This window comes from Trichosurus vulpecula, chromosome 3, assembly GCF_011100635.1.
Source record: "Trichosurus vulpecula isolate mTriVul1 chromosome 3, mTriVul1.pri, whole genome shotgun sequence".
In the NCBI taxonomy this organism is placed as follows: domain Eukaryota; kingdom Metazoa; phylum Chordata; class Mammalia; order Diprotodontia; family Phalangeridae; genus Trichosurus; species Trichosurus vulpecula.
This window is the reverse complement of record NC_050575.1, coordinates 132,308,733-132,328,837: the sequence shown is the minus strand read 5'-3', so window position 1 is coordinate 132,328,837 and position 20,105 is coordinate 132,308,733. Positions and strand designations below refer to the sequence as shown.

The following is a 20,105-nucleotide window of genomic DNA, read 5'->3' as shown; positions in this document are numbered from 1 at the left end:
AGTAAATGATAGGAATGCCTAAGGAAACATTTTATTAAAATGCAGTAATACGTTTCAGCTGACAACACAATACCCCATTTCACTAAACATTTTGTCCTATTTCTTTATGCCATGTCTGAGGCTACAGAGAATATTTTGGATTCATTTCAATGTTAGATAAACTGGGTTGGTGGGGGAAGGGCAGGAGGTAGGGGAGGGGTAGTCAAACTTAGCACAACATCCATACTGAAAAATTCAGACGTAGGACAGAATCTTTCTAGTTATCAAAACCTTTAAGCTGAATTAATTCCAGTATTTCAAGGATATATGATTTTATGGCTGTGGATATTCCTTTCACAGCCATAGACTGAAATTCAGTCTTAGAGAGTTGCTATTGTCAAAAAGTAAAAATCCTCTCTTGGTTGGCTATCCTCCCAGTAATCAGCCTCTATGCACTTAGCTGGGCTGGGATACTATAAAGCAGAGATGAGGAGAGAGTACATTTCAGATATAGAGGGTAGCCTGTGTAAAAAAAGGGGAGGTGGGAGACAGAATGTTAACTTGGAAGCAAACAGGTCAGTTTAACAGAAAATAGAGCCTATGACAAGGACTAATAAAGTTCAATAAGCCCAGAAACTTGGGCTGGAACCAGATTGTGAAGGGCTTTAAATGAGAAGTTGATGAGTATGTGCCTTGTCCAGGGAGCAATAGGGAACCATTAGTTTCTTGATCATGGAACTGATGTGGTTAGATTAGTGCTTTCAGGAGACGATTTTGGCAGCTAGATGGAAGATGAGTTAAAGAGCATGGAGACTTTTTGTTTACCATTACCAAGCTTTATATTTCAGGATGATACACCCAGCAACTCCTTGGAATGATTCTATGTTAATAAACTAGAATTAGTTATGGTTGCCTACAACAAGTCAGTATGTATGTTGGTCTAGGGCCAGCATTGTCTACCAGAATCCCACTAATACTTTTGGATATAACACATGGATGCTTTACCCACTCTTTTCCACTTGTCCAAATCCTTATTTACAGTTTGGGGCCCAACTCAAGTCCTGACTGCTCGGCTCCACTGATCTTTCACACTTGAGAATGCCTGAAGTCCTTAACTACTTAAGTCAGGTTTTTTTCAGTCCTATCTGACTCTCTATGACTCCATTTGAAGTTTTCTTGGCAGAGATATTGGACTGGCTCTCCATTTTCTTCTCTAGCTGAATTTACAGGTGAGAAACTGAGGCAAAGAGGGTTAAGTGACTTTCTCAGGGTCACATAGCTAGTAAGTGTCTGAGGCCAGATTTAAACTCATGAAGACAAGTCTTCCGGATTCCAATCCTAGTGGTCTATCCACTGCACCACCTAGCTGCCCTGAAGTACTTATCTATACCCTATAATATCATATTTCTTTGTATCCTAGTATTTTATTATTCTCTCATTATTTCTTCAACATAAGCCTTAACACAAGTTTGTTAAATAAATGAGTTTTTGGTAGCAAATTGAATGATGCCTGTAGTATGTGTCTGAACGGTTCTGCCTTTTGCTCTAGCTTTTGTCTGAGTATCTTCTGGCTTATCATAGTCATTTAAGTAGCACCAATTACTTCCACTAACAATCTCCCAGAGGTATTGAAGGAAAGCGCTTTGTAAACCTCCAAGTCCACAGAAATGAGAGCTATTACTATCTTGTTCATCTCATCTTTTTCAATGTTATCACCTTCTTATTTTATTTTATTTTACCATCATTGTCACTGTTACCTCACTATTAGTGTTATTATTATCTCGTTTCCATCTTTTTTGACAAAGTTCAGACAGCAATTTTACAAGATACAGTTGTAACCTGTCATTATTCACCTATAGTTAATGTTTTGTGGATTATTGTGCAAGTGGATAAAATCTGTAAATTTTTGCAAATAAGAGTATTAGGATGTAAATTCATCTTCTGTCGACCCACTGAAAACATCTTTGTGACAACTTTAATAGTAAACTGGATGCTAAGAATGACACATACTTCATCTTCTTTCCATATGGTTTTAATTTTTTCTACGAGATCTCTCTGTTTTGAAAGATTTTCATTACATGCAGTTTGGAAATAATAAGGATTTAGTAAGGTGACATTTATTTAAAAACATTGTACTTAAATTTGTATGAATCAATCTTATGTTCAGGCAGCTGAAGGCAATGGTTCTGCCTATAATTATGCTCTAGTCCTAGTACAATTTATTTGTTTAATTCTCAAGGATATTTTATGGATTTGTATTTATAGCATGGATATTTGTTATCTTAGCTTATAAAGATTAGCTTAATGGAGACTGTGAGCTACTAATGTATAGTTCTAACCATCTAATTGTGTCTTTCTAGGTATCTGATAAATATAAAATCTTTGTAACCTACAGCTGCAGTTTCCACCATTTTGCTTCATAATCTTCATTGATCAGTAAGTTCAGGACCATTAAGGATAATTTCTATGTATTTCTAGTGGCAATAACCTGATTCTGAATCACCATAATATTTCTTCTTTTTCATTTCTATAGATGAATCTACAGACTCAGCTCTTTGTTAGATACTTCATTTAAGAATGAGGTTTAATTCATTCACAAGAATTCAACTAATTAACATATTTTAGTTGAATTCATGTAGATTTCACCCTTGGAGTGCCTGTTGATTCCATTCTTGGAGCTTAGATCTTTCATAGGCTCTATCCAGAGATAAATGAATTTTGGGTAATTCTAACAAATCCATTTGTGAATAACCATTGTCAGCCTTTATTATTTATGAAGAGAGGTCTGATTGTCCAAAAGTATTTCTGTAAATTTTCGTCTGTTTGTCATGTGCTTTGAGAACATCTATCATCACTCTTTCTCCTTTATATTGAGGAAGTGATAATCTTTCTGCAGATGCCATAGAGTAATGAGCCCTGTGTTTCATTAACATTTTACATGGTTTTGGTTGGGCACCTTCTAGATCAGGGGTTCTTAACCTGGAGTCCCAGAAATTTTAAAAAATATATTTTAAAAATACAATTTGAAATTGTATTTTAACATAAACAGTTTCCTTTGTAATTTTATTCATTCTATTGTGTCCTTGGACCTCTTCTCTTTCCCCTCTATTCAGTCGTGTTTGGTGATCTGCTCAGTTCCCATAAGTTTCAATTATTGCTATATAAATGATTCTTGGATCTATTTATCCAGATCTAACCTTCCTTCCCACCTCCAGTTTCACATGACCAACTGCCTCTTGGACGACTCAAACTACACGTTCTGTAGATATCTTAAACTCAATATATCTAAAACCAAACTCATGATCTTTCTCTTTCCCCTCTTCCCTAACTTTCCTATCCTCTCAGTCATCCAGGCTCAAAACCTAGGTCTCATGCTCTGCTCCTCACATACCACACAAATCAGCCTGTTACTGGGCCCTGTTATTTCTGTGCTCTCAACATCTTTTGTGTACATCTCCTTTTCTACACACACACACACACACACACACACACACACACACACACACCCCAAGGTATAAGCCCTTGTCATCTCACTCCTAGCTCCTAGAGTAACCTTTTCTGGCTGCTTTCCTCTCCCCAAGTCTCTTCTCATTCTAGTCCCTCTTCCATTCAGCTGCCAAAGTAATTGTCCTATAGTACAAGTCTAACCATGACATTCCCCTGCCCCCTCAGTAAATCCAGTGACTCACCACCCTCAGATCAAATAAATATAAACTCTCTCTCTGACTTTTAAAGCCGTTCACACTTGGCCCCTTCCTACCTTTCCAGTCTTCTTAAACTTTACCCAATTTCACATATTCTATGACACAGCAATACTGGCCTTCTTGCTCTTTCCAGCATACAATACTCCATGCCTTTTCATTAACTCCATGCCCGGAAGTCTTTCCCTCCTCACCTCCTCACTTCCCTGGCTTCCTTTAAAACTCGCCTTTTGCAAAAGGCCTTTCTTGATCCCCACAATTGTTAGTGTCTCCTCTTTCATTCACCCCGTATAAGTACTGTATGTATATAATTGTTTGCATGTTGCCTCCTCTACTAAAATGTGAACTCACAGAGGCATGGGTTGTGGTTTTGCCCTTAGCACAATACCTGTCCCTTAGTCAGTGCTTAATAAATATTAACTGCTTTAAACAAGTACTTTTCCTCTTGAGATCTGATTATGAGATGCTAGGAAGTTTCTTAACATACAGCCACAGCTTTTTCCATGTTATCTTTATGCTGGATGTGTCTTATCTGGAGGAGCTGCAGATATCTGTACATATTGCCTTTATTCATTGGTTTAATTTGACTTTTCTAGAAGCCCAAAGCCTTCATTGTCTATCTTTCCTTGGTTTACATTCAGAATTACATACTTGTCAGGTCCAAATGATATTTTTATATCATTAGAGAAAGATTACATAAGATGAACATGTTTCAAGGGTTCTTCTGTGGATCCACCTGACTCAATTTCATCCATATAAATAAAGTGACTGATAAAATGTTTTTATTCAACTCCATCTCTAACTTGAAACACTTTGTTTGGAAAGACAATAATTGGTTTAAAGCTACATAGAACCATAATAAATTTCTCTGATAATGTGCCTCTCTGAGAAATAATCCATTTTATATCAATTGTTTTTGATATTTATTTTATTGGTAGTGTTTTTTAAATAAGGAAGTTTTCCATGTGGAGATAGATACTCTAGTATTTTTACTAGATTTGGGTCTATTGGCTAGAGAAACAAACTGTGGCACAAGAACGTAATGTAATGTCACTGAGCTGTAAGAAATGTCAGATATGATGAATGCACAGACACATGGAAAAGAGCTACATGAACAGATGCAAAGTGAAGTAAGCAGAGCCAGGAAAGCAATTATATAATGACTACATTGATGCAAAGAAAAAAAAATAACAATCACAAGATGTCAACACTGAGTGATATAAAATTATAATCATAAGGAATGAGGCTCAATCCAAAGAAGAGATATGAGAAGGTAACTGTGGCAGAGATTAGAAGCCACAGCTATGGAACACAGCATTCCATATCAGATCTTTTTTTTCCATTTGTTGATTTGTTTTACTAATTTTTTTTCTCTTCTTCCTTTTACAAAAATCATTTGCTATAAGTACATCCAGATGATATAAAAAGAAAAGAGATAATTAAAATCTATTTAAAATAAACTTTTAAGGAAGTTTACATTTTATGAAATGGAGTCAAAGGTTTTATGATAATCAATAAAAGCAGAATAAATTTCCTAGTGCTTTAATGTGGCTTGTTCAATAATTGCTGACTTCACAATAAATTTGTCCTTACACCTCTAGGAATTTTTGGCACACACATTTTTTTCTTCTTGGGCAAAATATTGCTTTCTTGTAAGTGTTTATGGATCTTTAAAAAGTGATACAATCAGTGAATGCCTTGTATAAAAAACATGAACACCAGGTTGGCCTATATCAGAAAGGGTCACTGATGTTCTCATCATTTGGTAATAGGTGCGATGCCTCTTGTGAGGTAAGAAAGATGTGACAGGTTTGCCTCATAAAGGAAGCTGGTACAATGTTTTCCTAGCATTTCATGCACCTCTGTGAAGTGTTAAGCCAATAATAATTCGCTTAATCCAGCTCCAGTACTTCATAGTTACAGGAAAGCCAGAATTTCAGTCATCTGCATTGCTGAAAGTGTTCTGTAGTTCATTATATTAATTGTATTCAAGCTGTATCTTTCTCATTTGATCCAACGGGCTCTTCCATTGTGTTGGACTCCTTGCCACCATATATTTTGTGCTTTGCACAGTTTTGACTCCTTGTATTGCCTTAACCTCTTGACTTTTCTTTCAATAACTAATTAAAGGAATCTAGAATTGCTGATATCTTTTTGTTTTCTGGATTCTGTTCCACAAGTTACATTTGTGTTACCTTTCGTTGAGTGATATGTCTTTCAAGTTTCCAACTGTGCCAGCTAAATATTGATGTCATCTTCAAATGACTTTCTGTAGATCTTTAGTAGGTTTCTAAAGTTGCTTCTGCCATGGTGAAGAATACCTGTAATTCTTATGGAGAATATTCATTGACAATTCCAACTGTTCTCCTGTGACTTTTGCCATAGAAAGAACTTTTACATACGCTCTCGTGTGCAGGTCCTGAAATGTTTTTATATTCTCCTTCAAATGTTGTAGGAGAATCAATTCATAATAGTTACAGCAAATCCCAATTTTGTGAAATGCTCTGTTTTGGCATAGTTGGTTTGCTAATTGATGTCACTTGAAAATGGCTCTTTAAAATTCCAGTCAGTCTGTCCATCTCATTGTCAAAAATCATTTAAGACACTGGCATTGGGTTTTTTTTATCATTTGTTTCATGATTACCTAATAATGAAACAATTTACATTAAGCGAACATTTTCAGTCACCTCCGATTCTTCAGCTTTTCTCTCCTCAGATTGTAATAGCTTTTCAATATAATTTCTTATTTCACTTAATATAGAATTGGGAATAGGGTTTTTCTTATCATTGCCCTGCACTGGTCACTAATACATTATTGTATAGCTTGACACTGAGGATTCTATAGGTATGAAGCCCTTATATCAGTATGAAGCCCTTGCCTGTAACTGGTAGGATCTGTTTCCAATTTGGGTAGGAAGAGAGGCCTGTTGCATAACAAAAGTATTCATATAAATTCAGCCCATTTCATATGCACTTGTGGTTTGTCTACTGTAGTACACAGTACCATTCACCCTGCACTATTTGCAGCAGATAGATTATTGTTATGTTGTATTTCTGATTTGTTCTAGTACCTCTTGATACCTTATGTGCCAGAACATGATAAGCACCACTCTCATAACTATTTTTATGTTCTCAGAGTATATTAAGTCTCTTCTGCCGAAGAGTCTTGCTTGGCAAACCTCCCTTACCCAATGGATTATGGGTTGGATTTTGGTTATTATTAATTGTTATCATCATCATCATTATTACTATGATTACAGAAGACTTCTCTCATACAATCCTATGAGGCAGTGCAAATATTAGTATGCACATTTTACAAAGAAGAAAATTAAGACCTCTGAGGGATAAAGTACCTTGCCTGGAGTCACATACCTTGTAAATGATAGGGCCAGAACTCAGTTCAGTTCTTCTAAGTTCAAAATCCTACTCTTTCTACTACATCCCATGGTTATCAATGAATATTTCTCAAGTTTACTTAAGTAGAAGAGAGGCAGAAGAAGATAGAAGCAGAGGAAGAGAGAAAAAAACAACAGAGGTAAAAGGAACATTATAAGGTTATTAGGGAACCAATCAGGAAATCATGCTGAACACAAACAGTCCTTGTGAATGAACATGACAGAATTCTTTTGTACATGAACTGCTGCAGCAGTGTCTGTTTTTCATGGTAACAACAGACTCTTAGCCACACAATCTGAGGTTCAGTCATGAAGGACTGCAGGGCACAGCAGACACTTCTAGAGGCCAGAAACCAAAGAAACTCGAAATGACAAGCCACAGCATTTATCAAAATGAAAGCCATTCATCAAAGTAAAAACCAATGCAAAGTGAACCCAAACTCCCTTGAGTCTGAGCGAAGAGATGACAATAATGCATCAGGAAGGGATGACTTACCTTTGCTATCTTCACAAAATGGCTCAGGATTTCCGCCCTTATTTTTAAAGTCTGTGCTGTCAGAATCTCCCGCACAACCCAAAAACTGACCTGGAGAGTCAGAGACAAACAGAAAAGCATCCCATTAGGCTTCATAGCGTGGAGGTCATCACAGAAGACTTGCCAGATGACTATCCAGAGAGATACTAGGAATGGTTGGGCTGAGAACACCCTGCCCTTCACTTCTGTTCCCCTCATTGCAGAGGGAATTCCTGCTTGGGGCAGAAGTAGAACTACTAACCCCACTGGTCCCTTTCAACTCTGAGATCATATGTTTCCACTGTATATTAGCGATAAAAGATACCAAAGAATGTAGAATGTTAGAACTGGAACAGATACTAGAATACAGAATATGAGCGCCAAAGGGGACCTTAGAATAAAATTGTTCTATTTAGAAGGAACCTGAGAACAGAGAATGTTAGAACAAAGAGCAGAGAATTTTAGAAATGGGAGAGTTCTTAGAAAATAGAATTGTTAGGGAAGGGAGAGAGGTTGGAGTAATATCTAGATAGTGAAAAAACCAAAGATAGAAATAAAAATTTATTTTTAAAAAAGAAAATAGAATGTTGAAATTGGAAAGGACCTTAGAGATTATATAAATCAGCTTTCTCATTTCACAGATGAGGAAACCAGGTAGGCTAAATCACATATTCATGATCACAAAGCTAATAAGAAGCAGAGGCAGAGTTTAAAAGAAAGACTTATTGAATCCAAATCCTGTTCTTTTCTCCAAAGGTTTTCTCTATGTGGAGCTTAAAATGTCTCTCTGTAACTTACTCACTCATCGGTCCAGTTCTGGTGGTGCCCTCTGAGGCCTAACAGAACAGGTTTAATCTGTCTTCCACATGACAACTGGTCAATATTAGAGACTATGCCTCTAATCTCTCCCCCTTCAATCTATTCACCATGTGCTGCCATAGTAATAATCTTCCTAACTCACCACTCTGGTCATATCACTCTGCTGCTCAGAAATCCTCAGAGGCTCCCCACTGCCTAAAGAATAAAATATAATTTTCTTAGCCAAGCCTTTTAAGCCCTCTACAATCTAGCTGTAACCTACTTTTCCAACCTTATCTCCCACTGTTTCATTCACTACAAATCCAGCCTAGAAAAGGGACACAAACAGGAACCACTCACTGAATGCCAGTTCATAAAAATCATACCATGTTAAAACATAGAACACAGAACAGGATTTTAGAGTGATAAGAGATTTCAGAACCTCAGGGGGTAGGGTGGGCAGGGAAGTTAATTCTTTCAGCTCTGGTAAATTGCCCTGGGGTTCTCAGCTACTAGTGGAGGAATAAATAAAAACTTAGCCAAACTATTGGGGAAAGGGGAAAGGAATAAGCATTTATATGGTACCTACCAAGAAAAGTAACCCTCTAGACCCAGATCTCAAGAAACCAATCCCCACAACCCCTACTATGGAGTGGTTAATCCACTCAGCTTTGGCACTATCTATCCTGGTTGGCATGAATGGATGGGTAAAAACTCACTTAGCCCATCATATCTAGTTGACACCAGACCATACTTCACATTCTATCTAGTCATCCCCAAAGAAAGAAGGGCCTCCTCATTGTAGCCATCTTGCTGGTTGCCCTTCCACCACAGACGTTAACGCTATCATTGCTATTGTGAGAGAATGTGACAATGATCTGACCTAAGACTAAATGCCTATTGCCTGTGAATGCCCAGACCAAAACTCCCTTCCCTGACCCTCACTTTCCCCATGTGTGGTATCCCTCTACTGGACTCTACCTTGAGGGTAGAGATTGTTTCACTTTTATGAATATCTACAGCTCCTAGCACAAAACCTCATATACAGTAATTGCTTAATAAATATTTGTTCATTCATTCATACTTTCATTCATAGATTGCTAGAACATAGAAGGTTAGAGCTAGGCTGAACCTTAGAACTAAGAATATTAGAACACAGAACACAGAATGCTGGAGCTGAAAGAGACTTTGTGGATCTTTCTAGCAAGGACAGCTCTCTAAAAATGGAATGGGTTGTCTCAGTAGGTAGTGAGTTCCCTGTCACTAAAGTCTTCTTTTAGTATATTAGATATTCATTTGCCATATACTAGATTATCCATTATATTGAAGAAGGAATTCCTAAGCAGGTACAAGCTGGACTAGGTGTCCTCTCAGGTCCCTTTCAGTCCTGTAATTATTTGACCATCTATTTCTACTGACTCATTTAACATGGGAAAAAAACAAAGCCTAGAGGAAGAAAGTGACTTACCCAAAATAAGAGTTTACTTTTCTATAATGGCTTTCAGGTTCAAAAGAAGAACTCTGTGAAGAAGTTTGAAAAAGTGCCACTACCTCCACCTTACAAATAGGGAAACAAAGACTCATAGAGGGAGAATGACTCACCTAAGTTTACTCTAGTTAACTGCAAGAACTTGAATGGACTCAAAATCTCTCAGCTCCTAGTCAAGCTTCCCAATACTGACAGCTTATGATCTTGGATTTCCACCATTCGATTCAGCCCAAGAAGCTTTAAATGCAATTTGAAAAATTTGTTAATCTATAGCACAACTCTGAGGGCACAATGAAAGCCAGCTAGCAGCAAGGAACAGTAGGAAAACTATTAACCTTAGGTTCAGAAAAACTAGGTCTAAGATCTAGTTCCTCTGTTTATTAAATGTGTGACCTTGGACAACTGCTTAACCTTCCCCAGCCTCAGTTTAGCCCTCTGTAAAATGGAGATGGTATTATTTGCCCTGCCTACCTCATAGTATTAATGTGAATCCCAAGTAAAATAATATTGTGTGAAATGCATTATAGCCACAAAATGGCTATACAAATGTGAGTTGTTGTTACTATGACTTGAAGATGAGATTCAGGCTCAGCTATCATTGAAGTATAAGTGGGGTAAGGGGGGAGAAATGTGATTTTTCCTCAGCTTAGCTAATGTAATCAGTGTAAGGTCTTGATGAAGTTTTAAATGTGTGAACAAGATGGTTTGCACCCTGTGGGATCTCTTTATGAGGTGTGAACTCCTCTTTAATTAAATCAAGAAGGGAATGGTATGATTGGCTAACCAAACAAGCTAACCTGTCCCTACGGAACTTTAAATAGGAGAAGAATTTCAGCAGTTGATTGTCCAGCAGCAAATTAGTCAAACGGTGGAGGATTCCTAACAAATGTTTCAGAAGTCAGCAGGGGGAGGAGAGAGAATGGGGCTAAAGTGAGTGTCATATTCCCCCTGCCCCCATTTATCATATTATTGGAGAGACAGGATTAGTAACAGAAAAAACATCCAGCTTTAAACAGAGAAAGAGAGAGTACAGACAGTCACAGATGCAGAAAGACAACAACCCAAAGAAATAAAAAACTTCAGGGAAGGTGATTCCTTGTGGTAAAGAGAATTCCAGATATGGACACTAGAAAGGCACTGATCGTTGGAGCCAATCATAGAGTTACTGTGAAGAGAAACTTCATGAGGACTCTAGAAGGGGAGAAAGAACCCAGAGTTGGGAAGCATTCTTCTGTCTTACACATTTTCTACATGTGTACCTCACTACCATTGTATTTTAAGTTTGAGTTCATATGCAGAGTACATCATGAGAAATCCCAGGCTGGATGAATCAAAAGCTGGAATTAAGGTTGCTGAGAGAAACATCAACAATCTTAGATATGCAGATGATACCACTCTGATAGCAGAAAAGTGAAGAGGAATTAAGAAGCCTTTTGATTGAGGGTGAAAAATAAGTATAAAAGTTGGTTTGAAGCTTAACATCAAACAACCTAAGATCTTGGCAACTGGTCCCATCACTTCCTGGCAAATAAAAGGAGAAGAAATGGAAGCCCTGTCAGATTTTATATTCCTGGGCTCAAAAATCAGGGCAGAGGGTGAAAGATACTTGCTCCTTGGGATGAAAGCTATGTCAAATCTGGACAGCATACTAAAAAGCAGAGACGTTACCTTGCCAGCTAAAGTCTGTATGTCAAAGCTATAGATTTTCCAGCAGTAATATATGGTTATGATAATGGGCCTATAAGAATTGATGCTTTTGAGTTATGGTGCTGAAGAAGACATTTGAGAGGCCCTTGTACAGCAAGGAGATCAAAATCAGTCAATACTTAAAGAAATTAATTCCGGCTATTCACTAGAAGGTCAAATATTGAAACTGAAGCTTAAATACTTTGGCTACACAATGAGAAGATGGGACTCATTAGAAAAGACCCTGATGCTGGGAAAGATTGAAGGCAAAAGGAGATGGGGCGGCAGAAGATGAGATGGATAGATAGTGCCACAGAAACAATGAACATGAACTTGCACAGACTTCAAAAAATAGCGAAGGACAGAAGGGCTGGTGTGTTGCGGTCTATGGGGTCATGAAGAGTTGGACAAAAACGAAAAACTGAACAACAAAACTAACTTCCTCCAGGGACCTCATGCATGCAGGGGGAAGAATGTGCTCTGATTTACTGCTTTTACTATACCGCCTACTGCCTTTGAAAAAGATAGTTAAAGTCTGGCTGACTGGTAATGGAATGGAGGCTTTTGAGTGAGACTTTTGGAAACACAGCCCATCAGGGTTACTCCTAGAACCCTGAAGAGGAAGAGCAAGTTGTCATCTGGGGATGCCCAACCTGAGTGGGTACAAGTACCCAGCTGGGGGACTAGACCTACGTAGGAGAGTATTACAGAAGTTGTATGTTTAAAAAGTTGGCCCCTCTCCACTGGGAATGATGACCATAGAAAGAACAACTAAGAATGATTAAAGTATTTATTTATGAAATGCATGATGACCAAAATAGGAAAAACTAAGAATGAGTAAAGCATTGATTTATGAATGAATAAGACATTTATTAAGCACCTACTATGTGCAAAGCACTAGACATACAAAGAGAAAAGTAAGACAGTCCCTGCTTTCAAGGAGCTCACATTCTATTGAGGAGACAACATACATGGAAGGTTTCTGCTCTAGGTGAGAGGGAAAGGTCCTGCGGTCCTTAGGGTGCAGTGTCAGAAAATGTGGCATCTCTACCGATAAAATCATCAGTGCTTTGCTCTTGTATTTTCCTTTGATTCACCACTTAAAATTGCTATGGAGTTATTTTTCCCTTATATTCTTTATATATTCTCTTTTTAAAATAGATTTCCTTCCAGGTTGACTTAAGGAGGTATCTCTGGATCTCTTATAATCCTTTATAGTGAATTTATCTTATTCCGTTCATTCATCCCTCTAATTTTAGCCTGTGAATTGAGGCTTTGGGCCAGAGCCAACCTTTGCCCCTGTGACATTTTAGGGTGGGGTGGTTGGCCTGGGCCTTGCTTGGTCTCTGCCTGAGTCACCAGTGTTCCTCCCTGGATCTTTGGGTTTCAGAGTACTTGAGCTTCAGGACTCTCTATGATGGAAAAGGACAAGGTGCCAAAGACTTGTGCCAGGGGTGCCCTGGTCTGAGAGCTGCTGTTTGGGCATTATTTGTTCCTGTTCCTAGTGTCTTCCAAGTCCTTGCTGTGGGTTTCTGACCATGCTGGTGATTTCTTAGAGGAGCTCTCTGCTCCTGTTGCTGCCAGATACAGAGCCTTGAAGGCTACAAGTGTCTGCCTCTGGTCCTATTGGGAAACTGCAGTTTGTTTCCTTGTGTTGCCATTGGCTTTGCTGGCTACCCCGGGCTGCTGGATGACTTTCTGTGTAGCTCTGGGGTAGATGGAGTTACTCACTATAGTTTCTCACTAGATTTCTTAAATATTTATAGATATAGAGATATACACACATACATATGTATGTGTGTTATATATTATGTATATAAAATATATGTATGTGCATGTATATATACATGTACATACACATATACACACATATAATTACAAAAGCAGGTTCCAAGCAGAAAACATAGACCAGTTAACAGTTACATAAATGTCATGGTTTTGGGGCAACTAGTGAATAGAACGCTGGGCCTAGAGTAAGGAAGCCTCATCTTCCTGAGTTCAAAGCTGGCCTCTTGTACATACTAGCTGCGTGACCCTGAGCAAGTCATTTAAGCCTGGTTGCCTCCATTTCCTCATCTGTAAAATGAGCTGCAGAAGGAAATGGCAAACCACTCTAGTATCTTTGCCAAGAAAACCCCAAACAGGGTCACAAAGAGTAGGACACGACTGAAACAATAACGATTGCTTAGGTTTTGTTGTTGTAAGAAGCTGATACCCAACACATTTTAAAATAAATTTTTATTTATGTCTTTTGTTTTTATATCACTTACATTTCCTATTGTACTTATGCTTCTCCCAGAAAGTCATCCTTTATAACAACGCATAAAAAGTAGGGAAAAAAACAGTTCAGCAAAACTAAACATATCAGTCTGCTCATCTTTGCTGTCTCATACCCATTAGTCACCATCTCTAAAAAGAAGAGAGGAGGGAGGTGCTGTCTTACATTTCTTCTTTGGGCTCACACTTGTTTAATATAATTTAACAATATTCAGTTTCAGACATTTAGTTTGTATTATTTTTCCATTTACATTGTTGTAAAAACTGAATATTGTTTTCTTGTTTCAGATTACTTTACATTGGTTCACATAAGTTTTCCCATTCTTCTCTATATTTATTGTTTCATATGAAGCATTAATACTCATTATAGCATTATATACTACTGTATCATTAGCCATTCCCTGGCCAGTGGGCATCTATTTTGCTTCCAATTCTTTGCTGTTTAAAAAGATGCTACATATAAATACACAAGGCTTGCCTTATTTCCTTAGTGTACATGCTAAGTACTAGGATCTCTGAGTCAACAGGGTTGGATATTTAAATCACTTTCCTTGCATAATTTAAATTTTTTTTCCAGTCCAGTTGGATCAATTCATCACTCCACAATTAATGCATTAGTGTTCTTACCTTTCCACAAGCTTTCCCCATTGACTATTTCCATCTTTGGTCATCTTTGCCCATTTTCTGGGTATAAGGTGAAAACTCAAGAGTAATTTTGATTTGTAATTAGTAATTGGAGTTTTCTTTCATCTGACTGTAATAATATGCTATTCTCCTTTGACCACATATTTATTGGAGATTGGCTATACCCAGCATTTTAGATGTCACATTGAATCTTGCTCAAAGTTCTGAAAATTCTTATTGAATAATGAAGACAAAAGCATAGAATAGGCCTCCCTCAGAAGATCTAAGTTTGAGATTCTGCTCTGATTCATGACCTGTGTGATGAGGCAAGTCACAGAACCTTCTGTGTAAAATAAAGGGATAATAATGTAAGTGAAAAGAACAATGAAATGAAACTATATGCTGAGTAATTATAATGACCAGCTTTGGCCCTGGAGGAGAGAGGATGTAGTACACACCCTCTGTTCATTTTAGAGGTGGGTATACTAAAATGTTACATACATTGTCACACAAAGCTGATGCTTAAATGACTCAAAATTTGGTCTTCTTAGATTTACATTACCCTGCTCTATGACCCTGCCCAAAGGGCCTCAGTCTTCTCATCTATAAAATAAAGAGTTTGGAGTTGATTCAATTCAAGTGACCGTTGTTAAATGCCCTCTGTGTTTAAGACACTATGTTAGGTCCTACAGACATACACACAAAAACATTTCTCTCTTCTTCTTCTTCCTTCACACATTCTCCTAGACCAGGGGTTCTTAACCTGAGGTTAGTCTACACACCTTTAAGAATTTGGATACATTTCAGGGTGTCTATGAAACTGGGTGGGAAAAAAATTGCATCTTTATTTTCACTAACCTCTATTAAGGAGGTTTGGCATTTCCTTTCATTATGAATGCAAGGCAAAAATCCATGATTCTGAGAAGTGTTCCTAGGCTTCACCGGACTGCTAAAGGGGCCCAGGACACAAAAGAAGTTACAAATCCCTGGACTAAATTAATTCTAAGTACCCTGACAATGCTGACATTCTAGGGTTCCAGGCCATTCAAGCTACCATATAATGCAATTTCATTGCTCTCAGTACTGAACTGATGTCATTTTTCAACAAAAACCCCAAAGTAGAATCTCGGAGATGAAGGACACCTCAGAAGTTATCTGCATATACCTGAATTGGGATCACCTGTAAAGCAACCTTGACAAGTGGTCATCTAGTTTCTGCTAGAATACCTCCAGTGATAAGGAAGCTTAGTGATATATTAGAAGAATGGTGGGCCTCGAGTCAGGAAGATCTGAGTTCAAATGTGACCTCAGACATTTACTATCTATGATACAACAGGCAAATCATTTAATCTCTGTCTGCCTCAGTTTCCTCACCTGTAAAACAGAGATAATAAGAGCATCTACCTCCCATGGATATTGTGAGGGTTCAATATTTCTACAGCACTTAGCATAGGTGCCTATTAAATGCTTATTTAAATATATACGTGTGTGTGTAAATATGTATATATGTGTATATATGTAAATGCTTGCATATACACATGCAAACACACATACACACATATGTGGTTATCCTTGGGAGGCAGTACATTTCATATATACATACATGTATACACATGCACATACATACATGTATACATATACATGCCTACAGTACTTGAATGTACATATGCATGCACATCTGTGTGTGTGTGTGTGTGTGTGTGTGTGTGTGTGTGTATGAAACTCATTACCTCCTAAAGATAGCCATTTAGATCCTGGACAGTTCAATTAACTTTTCCTTATCTTGAGCTAAGCTTGGCCTCTACAAATTTCTGTTCGTTGTTTTTAATTCTGCTCTCTGGAGAGAAACCAAACAACCTTAATCCATCTTCTGCATGAGACAGAGTCCAATCAGATCTTTTCTTTTACAAGGTAAATATTCCCAGGTACTCTGACCTGTCTTTGAATGGCACAGCCTCCAATCCTATCAATATCCTGGTGGCCCTCCCCCAATCTCCCTGGTTGCCCTAGTCTCTTTGCTTAATATTTATTCAGCATATACTTATATCTGTACTTGTCTTCCCTGTTAGGATAGAAGCTTCTTGAGATCAGGGCTTGTTTCATTCTTTGCACTGGCATCTTCAGCACCCAGCACAGTGCTGGCCACATAATAGGAGCTGACTAAATGCTTATTGGTTGATTCAGGTTGTCAATATTTGAGGAACCTATGTACAAACACGGTATTTCAGGGATTGTCTGCTACAGTGTAGCCAAGGTGGTACCTCCTTTGTTCTGCCAGCACTGCCTTTTTCAATGCAGCCCCAGCACCAATTAGTGATATTCAACATCACTCGATGTATACTGAGCTTGCAGTACAGCAGCCCTTCTCTCCAAGTGTCATTTTTTAACATAAACTACACTCTAGCCATGCCTTTCTCATCTTACATTTGTACAGATGACTTTTTTGAATCCTTGTGTAGGACTTTACACTTATGCCTATTAAAATTCACTTTATTAGAGTCATCTCATTGTTCTATCTGGTTAAAATCTTTTGGAATTTCAGTTCTGTCATGTCCCAGATTTGATTCAGATTTGCCATGAAATAAATCAAATGAATATTTCATTCTTCCAAAGAATTAATATATATGTCAGAGCTGGACTGTATTTTAATATGTTTTATAAGCAGTTTCTAGAACAAAAATATTGTTGATGCTATAAAGCAAGGAGGTATCATGTCTAGCATGCTACCATCATGGTATCCTGAATGGAGACAAAGCTGTTATCCTACAAATGCCACTGCTCTCTTTTATACTGTGTCCTCCCTGGCTCCATGGTGGTTTCCCCAGCTTCCACTGCTAAGAACTCCTGTTTCTGCCTCTTGTCTGGCCTTTGGATCAGGTTATCCCGTGAACTCTGGTTTGACTCAGCATGGCATCCTGCTTATTCTCTCAGATCACACTTGAACCACAGCTACCCTCCTCCAGTGCCCTGTTGATTGGAGCCTAAACACTGGCTTCTAACCGGTCCCATTCCCTCCTCAGGCACCAGGGATTCCATATCCTAATATGCCATCCATACTTGTTTATAGAATGAATACTGATGGTAACACCGTACATTTGTTCAAAAAAGAAACTCTCAATGACAACCAAATGAAGCTGGCATCTTGGTGCAATGCTGACTGTAGCATACTCTGTGACTGCTCTCTCTATACAGAGCTGTGCAGCTGGCCAGAGGTGGCAAATGGCTTGGCATTAAGTCAAATATCTTTCTTGAAAATAATGCAAATCCCCTTAGAATTTGCAGTAATTTTGCACATCTGTTTTTTTGTTGCTTTTAAAGCCAAACTTGGTTGAAAGGGAAGAAAAAGCATGTCAAAAGAGGGACAAAAGGCATCTGAGTCACTCTAGGTGGATTTCTTTTGATAATAGGTCTAACTGTAGTTATTTGAAACCAACCTAGCCCTTCTCTCTCTATCACATTGAGGACTGGGCAGCTTTAATCCCACACAATCAATTGGTTACATGGATCTCATACGGTATCCTTAAGGCTGGAGAGCAACAAAGAAGGGACCGAGCAAGAATGATCTCCAGGGTTAGGCATTTCCTACTGCTCATGAGCAGCTGGAGAGGCTGAGGGCCCTAGGGGAAGCCAAAACTTGAACTCAGCCGGTTGGTCATACAGAATGTCTAATGGTAAGGTCATCACCCTGGTTATAAACTATGAAAACAAAAGGAAATAAATGCAATAGCAATAACAATACCTAACATTCACATCCAAAGTGCTTTACATATATTAACTCGTTTGAGCCTCACGACCTGGGAGGTAAGCATCACCGTTACCCTCATTTTACAGATGAAACAACTAAGGCTCCAAGAGCCTGTCCAGGGTCATACAGCCAGTAGAGACAAAGGCAGGATTTGAATCCACATTTTCCAGGCTCCGTGTCCAGCACTCTCTATCTATCACACCTTGCTGGCAAAACACCTAAAAAACAACAGCATGGGTGGACATTGCTAAGTTTACACAGTATCAGGTTTGGGCCATTATACCAGAGTCTCTTCCCAGAAGTTGACTTAGTTCTAGGATTCATTGTTTTCATCCATTTCTTTGTTGACATCAAATGCAACCTCAGTAGATAGCTTCCTAAGTTGCTAAGACCAATAAAATATCCCTCCAGAGGACCAACCTTCTTGTGATGAGCTTCCCCAAATAGCTAGGCTGGTCCTCACATGCCAGTCACTTGGTCTAACTTTATTCCACACGTGAATCCTTTCTACCTGGAGAGGTCTTGCCAGAACTTTCATTCTCATAGGCAGAGCCTCCAGGATCACTTCTGTGCCATCAGGAGGTATCAGAGAAGGACATTAATGGAGGTTCCTCACAGGTAAAGGTGAAGAACGGTCTTTAATATAGCCTTAAGAAGTCAGTAAACCCCTGAGCTTCAGTTTCTTCATCTTTAAAATAAAGGTATTAGACTAGCTTTTTAAGGTCCCTTCCAGCACCAGCTCCTAAAGTCTAGCAATCTATTTCCCATCACACCAAGGTCAAAATCTATTTTTAGCAGTACTGGAATGAGGCAGCAGATACCAAAAGGAAGCCACTGATGAGGACAGATCTGAGCCAGCAAATAAAGTCTAGGCAGCCAGGAAATCACATTCTTCTATTCCTTCTATTCCTTACCTGATTAAACCTCCTGGTAAAGGCCACAATATTAGGGGCGAGGCTGTGTTTCTCTTTCTTGCTCCATCCACAGCTGGCTAACTCCTAGAAAACACAAAGACATAAGTTCACCGACTGAATTAATTCACATAAATTCAAAAATTCCAAGGAGTATTTAACCTTTAATCCAGGTTTGGTTGCTGAGTGTCTCAGTCAGTGACTTCATACATGGGAGGGAAACCTTTCTGAGGGGGGCTAAATTTTGACAATTGCTAAGTCTTTAAAATTGAATGAGAAAGAAGGAGTGATCCCTGTTATTTGGAGGACGAGGTGGGTTAGATCATCACATAAGCTACTTTCAATTCAACTAACATTCATTTGATGCCTACTATGTGGTGAGTCCTATGCCTGGCATTGAGGATAATGTACTGAGATCTACAATGAAGATCTCAACCCAATGCCTATTTATCCTGTGGAAGTCACTGTTCCTTCTAGAATAAAAAGGGGAGATGTGTGGCTATTACTCACTGGTCACTACTTCAGAGTTCCCAATGTCTGAAGGGATTCTGCCCCCAGCTTTGAGGTGATCAGAGTACCAAGGGTCTATGGGAGCTGTTTTCCCAGTGGCACCTGCACAGCTGTTACTGTGAATGTCCAAGCAGCAATTAGGTTATTATTGCTCTTACTGGTCAACATCCATCTCATAAGGGGGAAGATTGAGAACTTGCACAGTGGAATGAAAGGAGAGGAGTGACAGAAGTAAGAGTATGTGAAAATATACTGTAGATAAGCCATACTATTGGCTTTTGTGTGGAAGGGAGGGTATGACTCATCTTCTCATCATTCAGTCAATCACATACACCTTAGAACCAGGCCATAGCCCTCTCTTTGGAAACTACTGCTCCATGCTATCAAACTTGGGAGAGTTATGTTGGCAATTTCCTTTTTCTTCTTTTCAGGTTAAATCTCTTTTGATTGGATTTGCAAGATTTCAGACAAATATA

General features: G+C 38.5%; 1 protein-coding gene across 1 annotated transcript in view; it reads right to left on the bottom strand.

Moving 5' to 3' along the window:
* The window catches only part of RALGPS1 (Ral GEF with PH domain and SH3 binding motif 1), a 573,263-nt gene that overhangs the window by 393,302 nt on the left and 159,856 nt on the right, over positions 1-20,105 (bottom strand). The window contains exons 6-7 of the mRNA XM_036750307.1: positions 19,123-19,206; positions 7,572-7,661 (exon numbers count right to left, since the gene is read on the bottom strand). Of these exons, the coding sequence (XP_036606202.1) occupies positions 7,572-7,661; positions 19,123-19,206 (174 nt within the window). The remainder of the gene's footprint in view (positions 1-7,571; positions 7,662-19,122; positions 19,207-20,105) is intronic.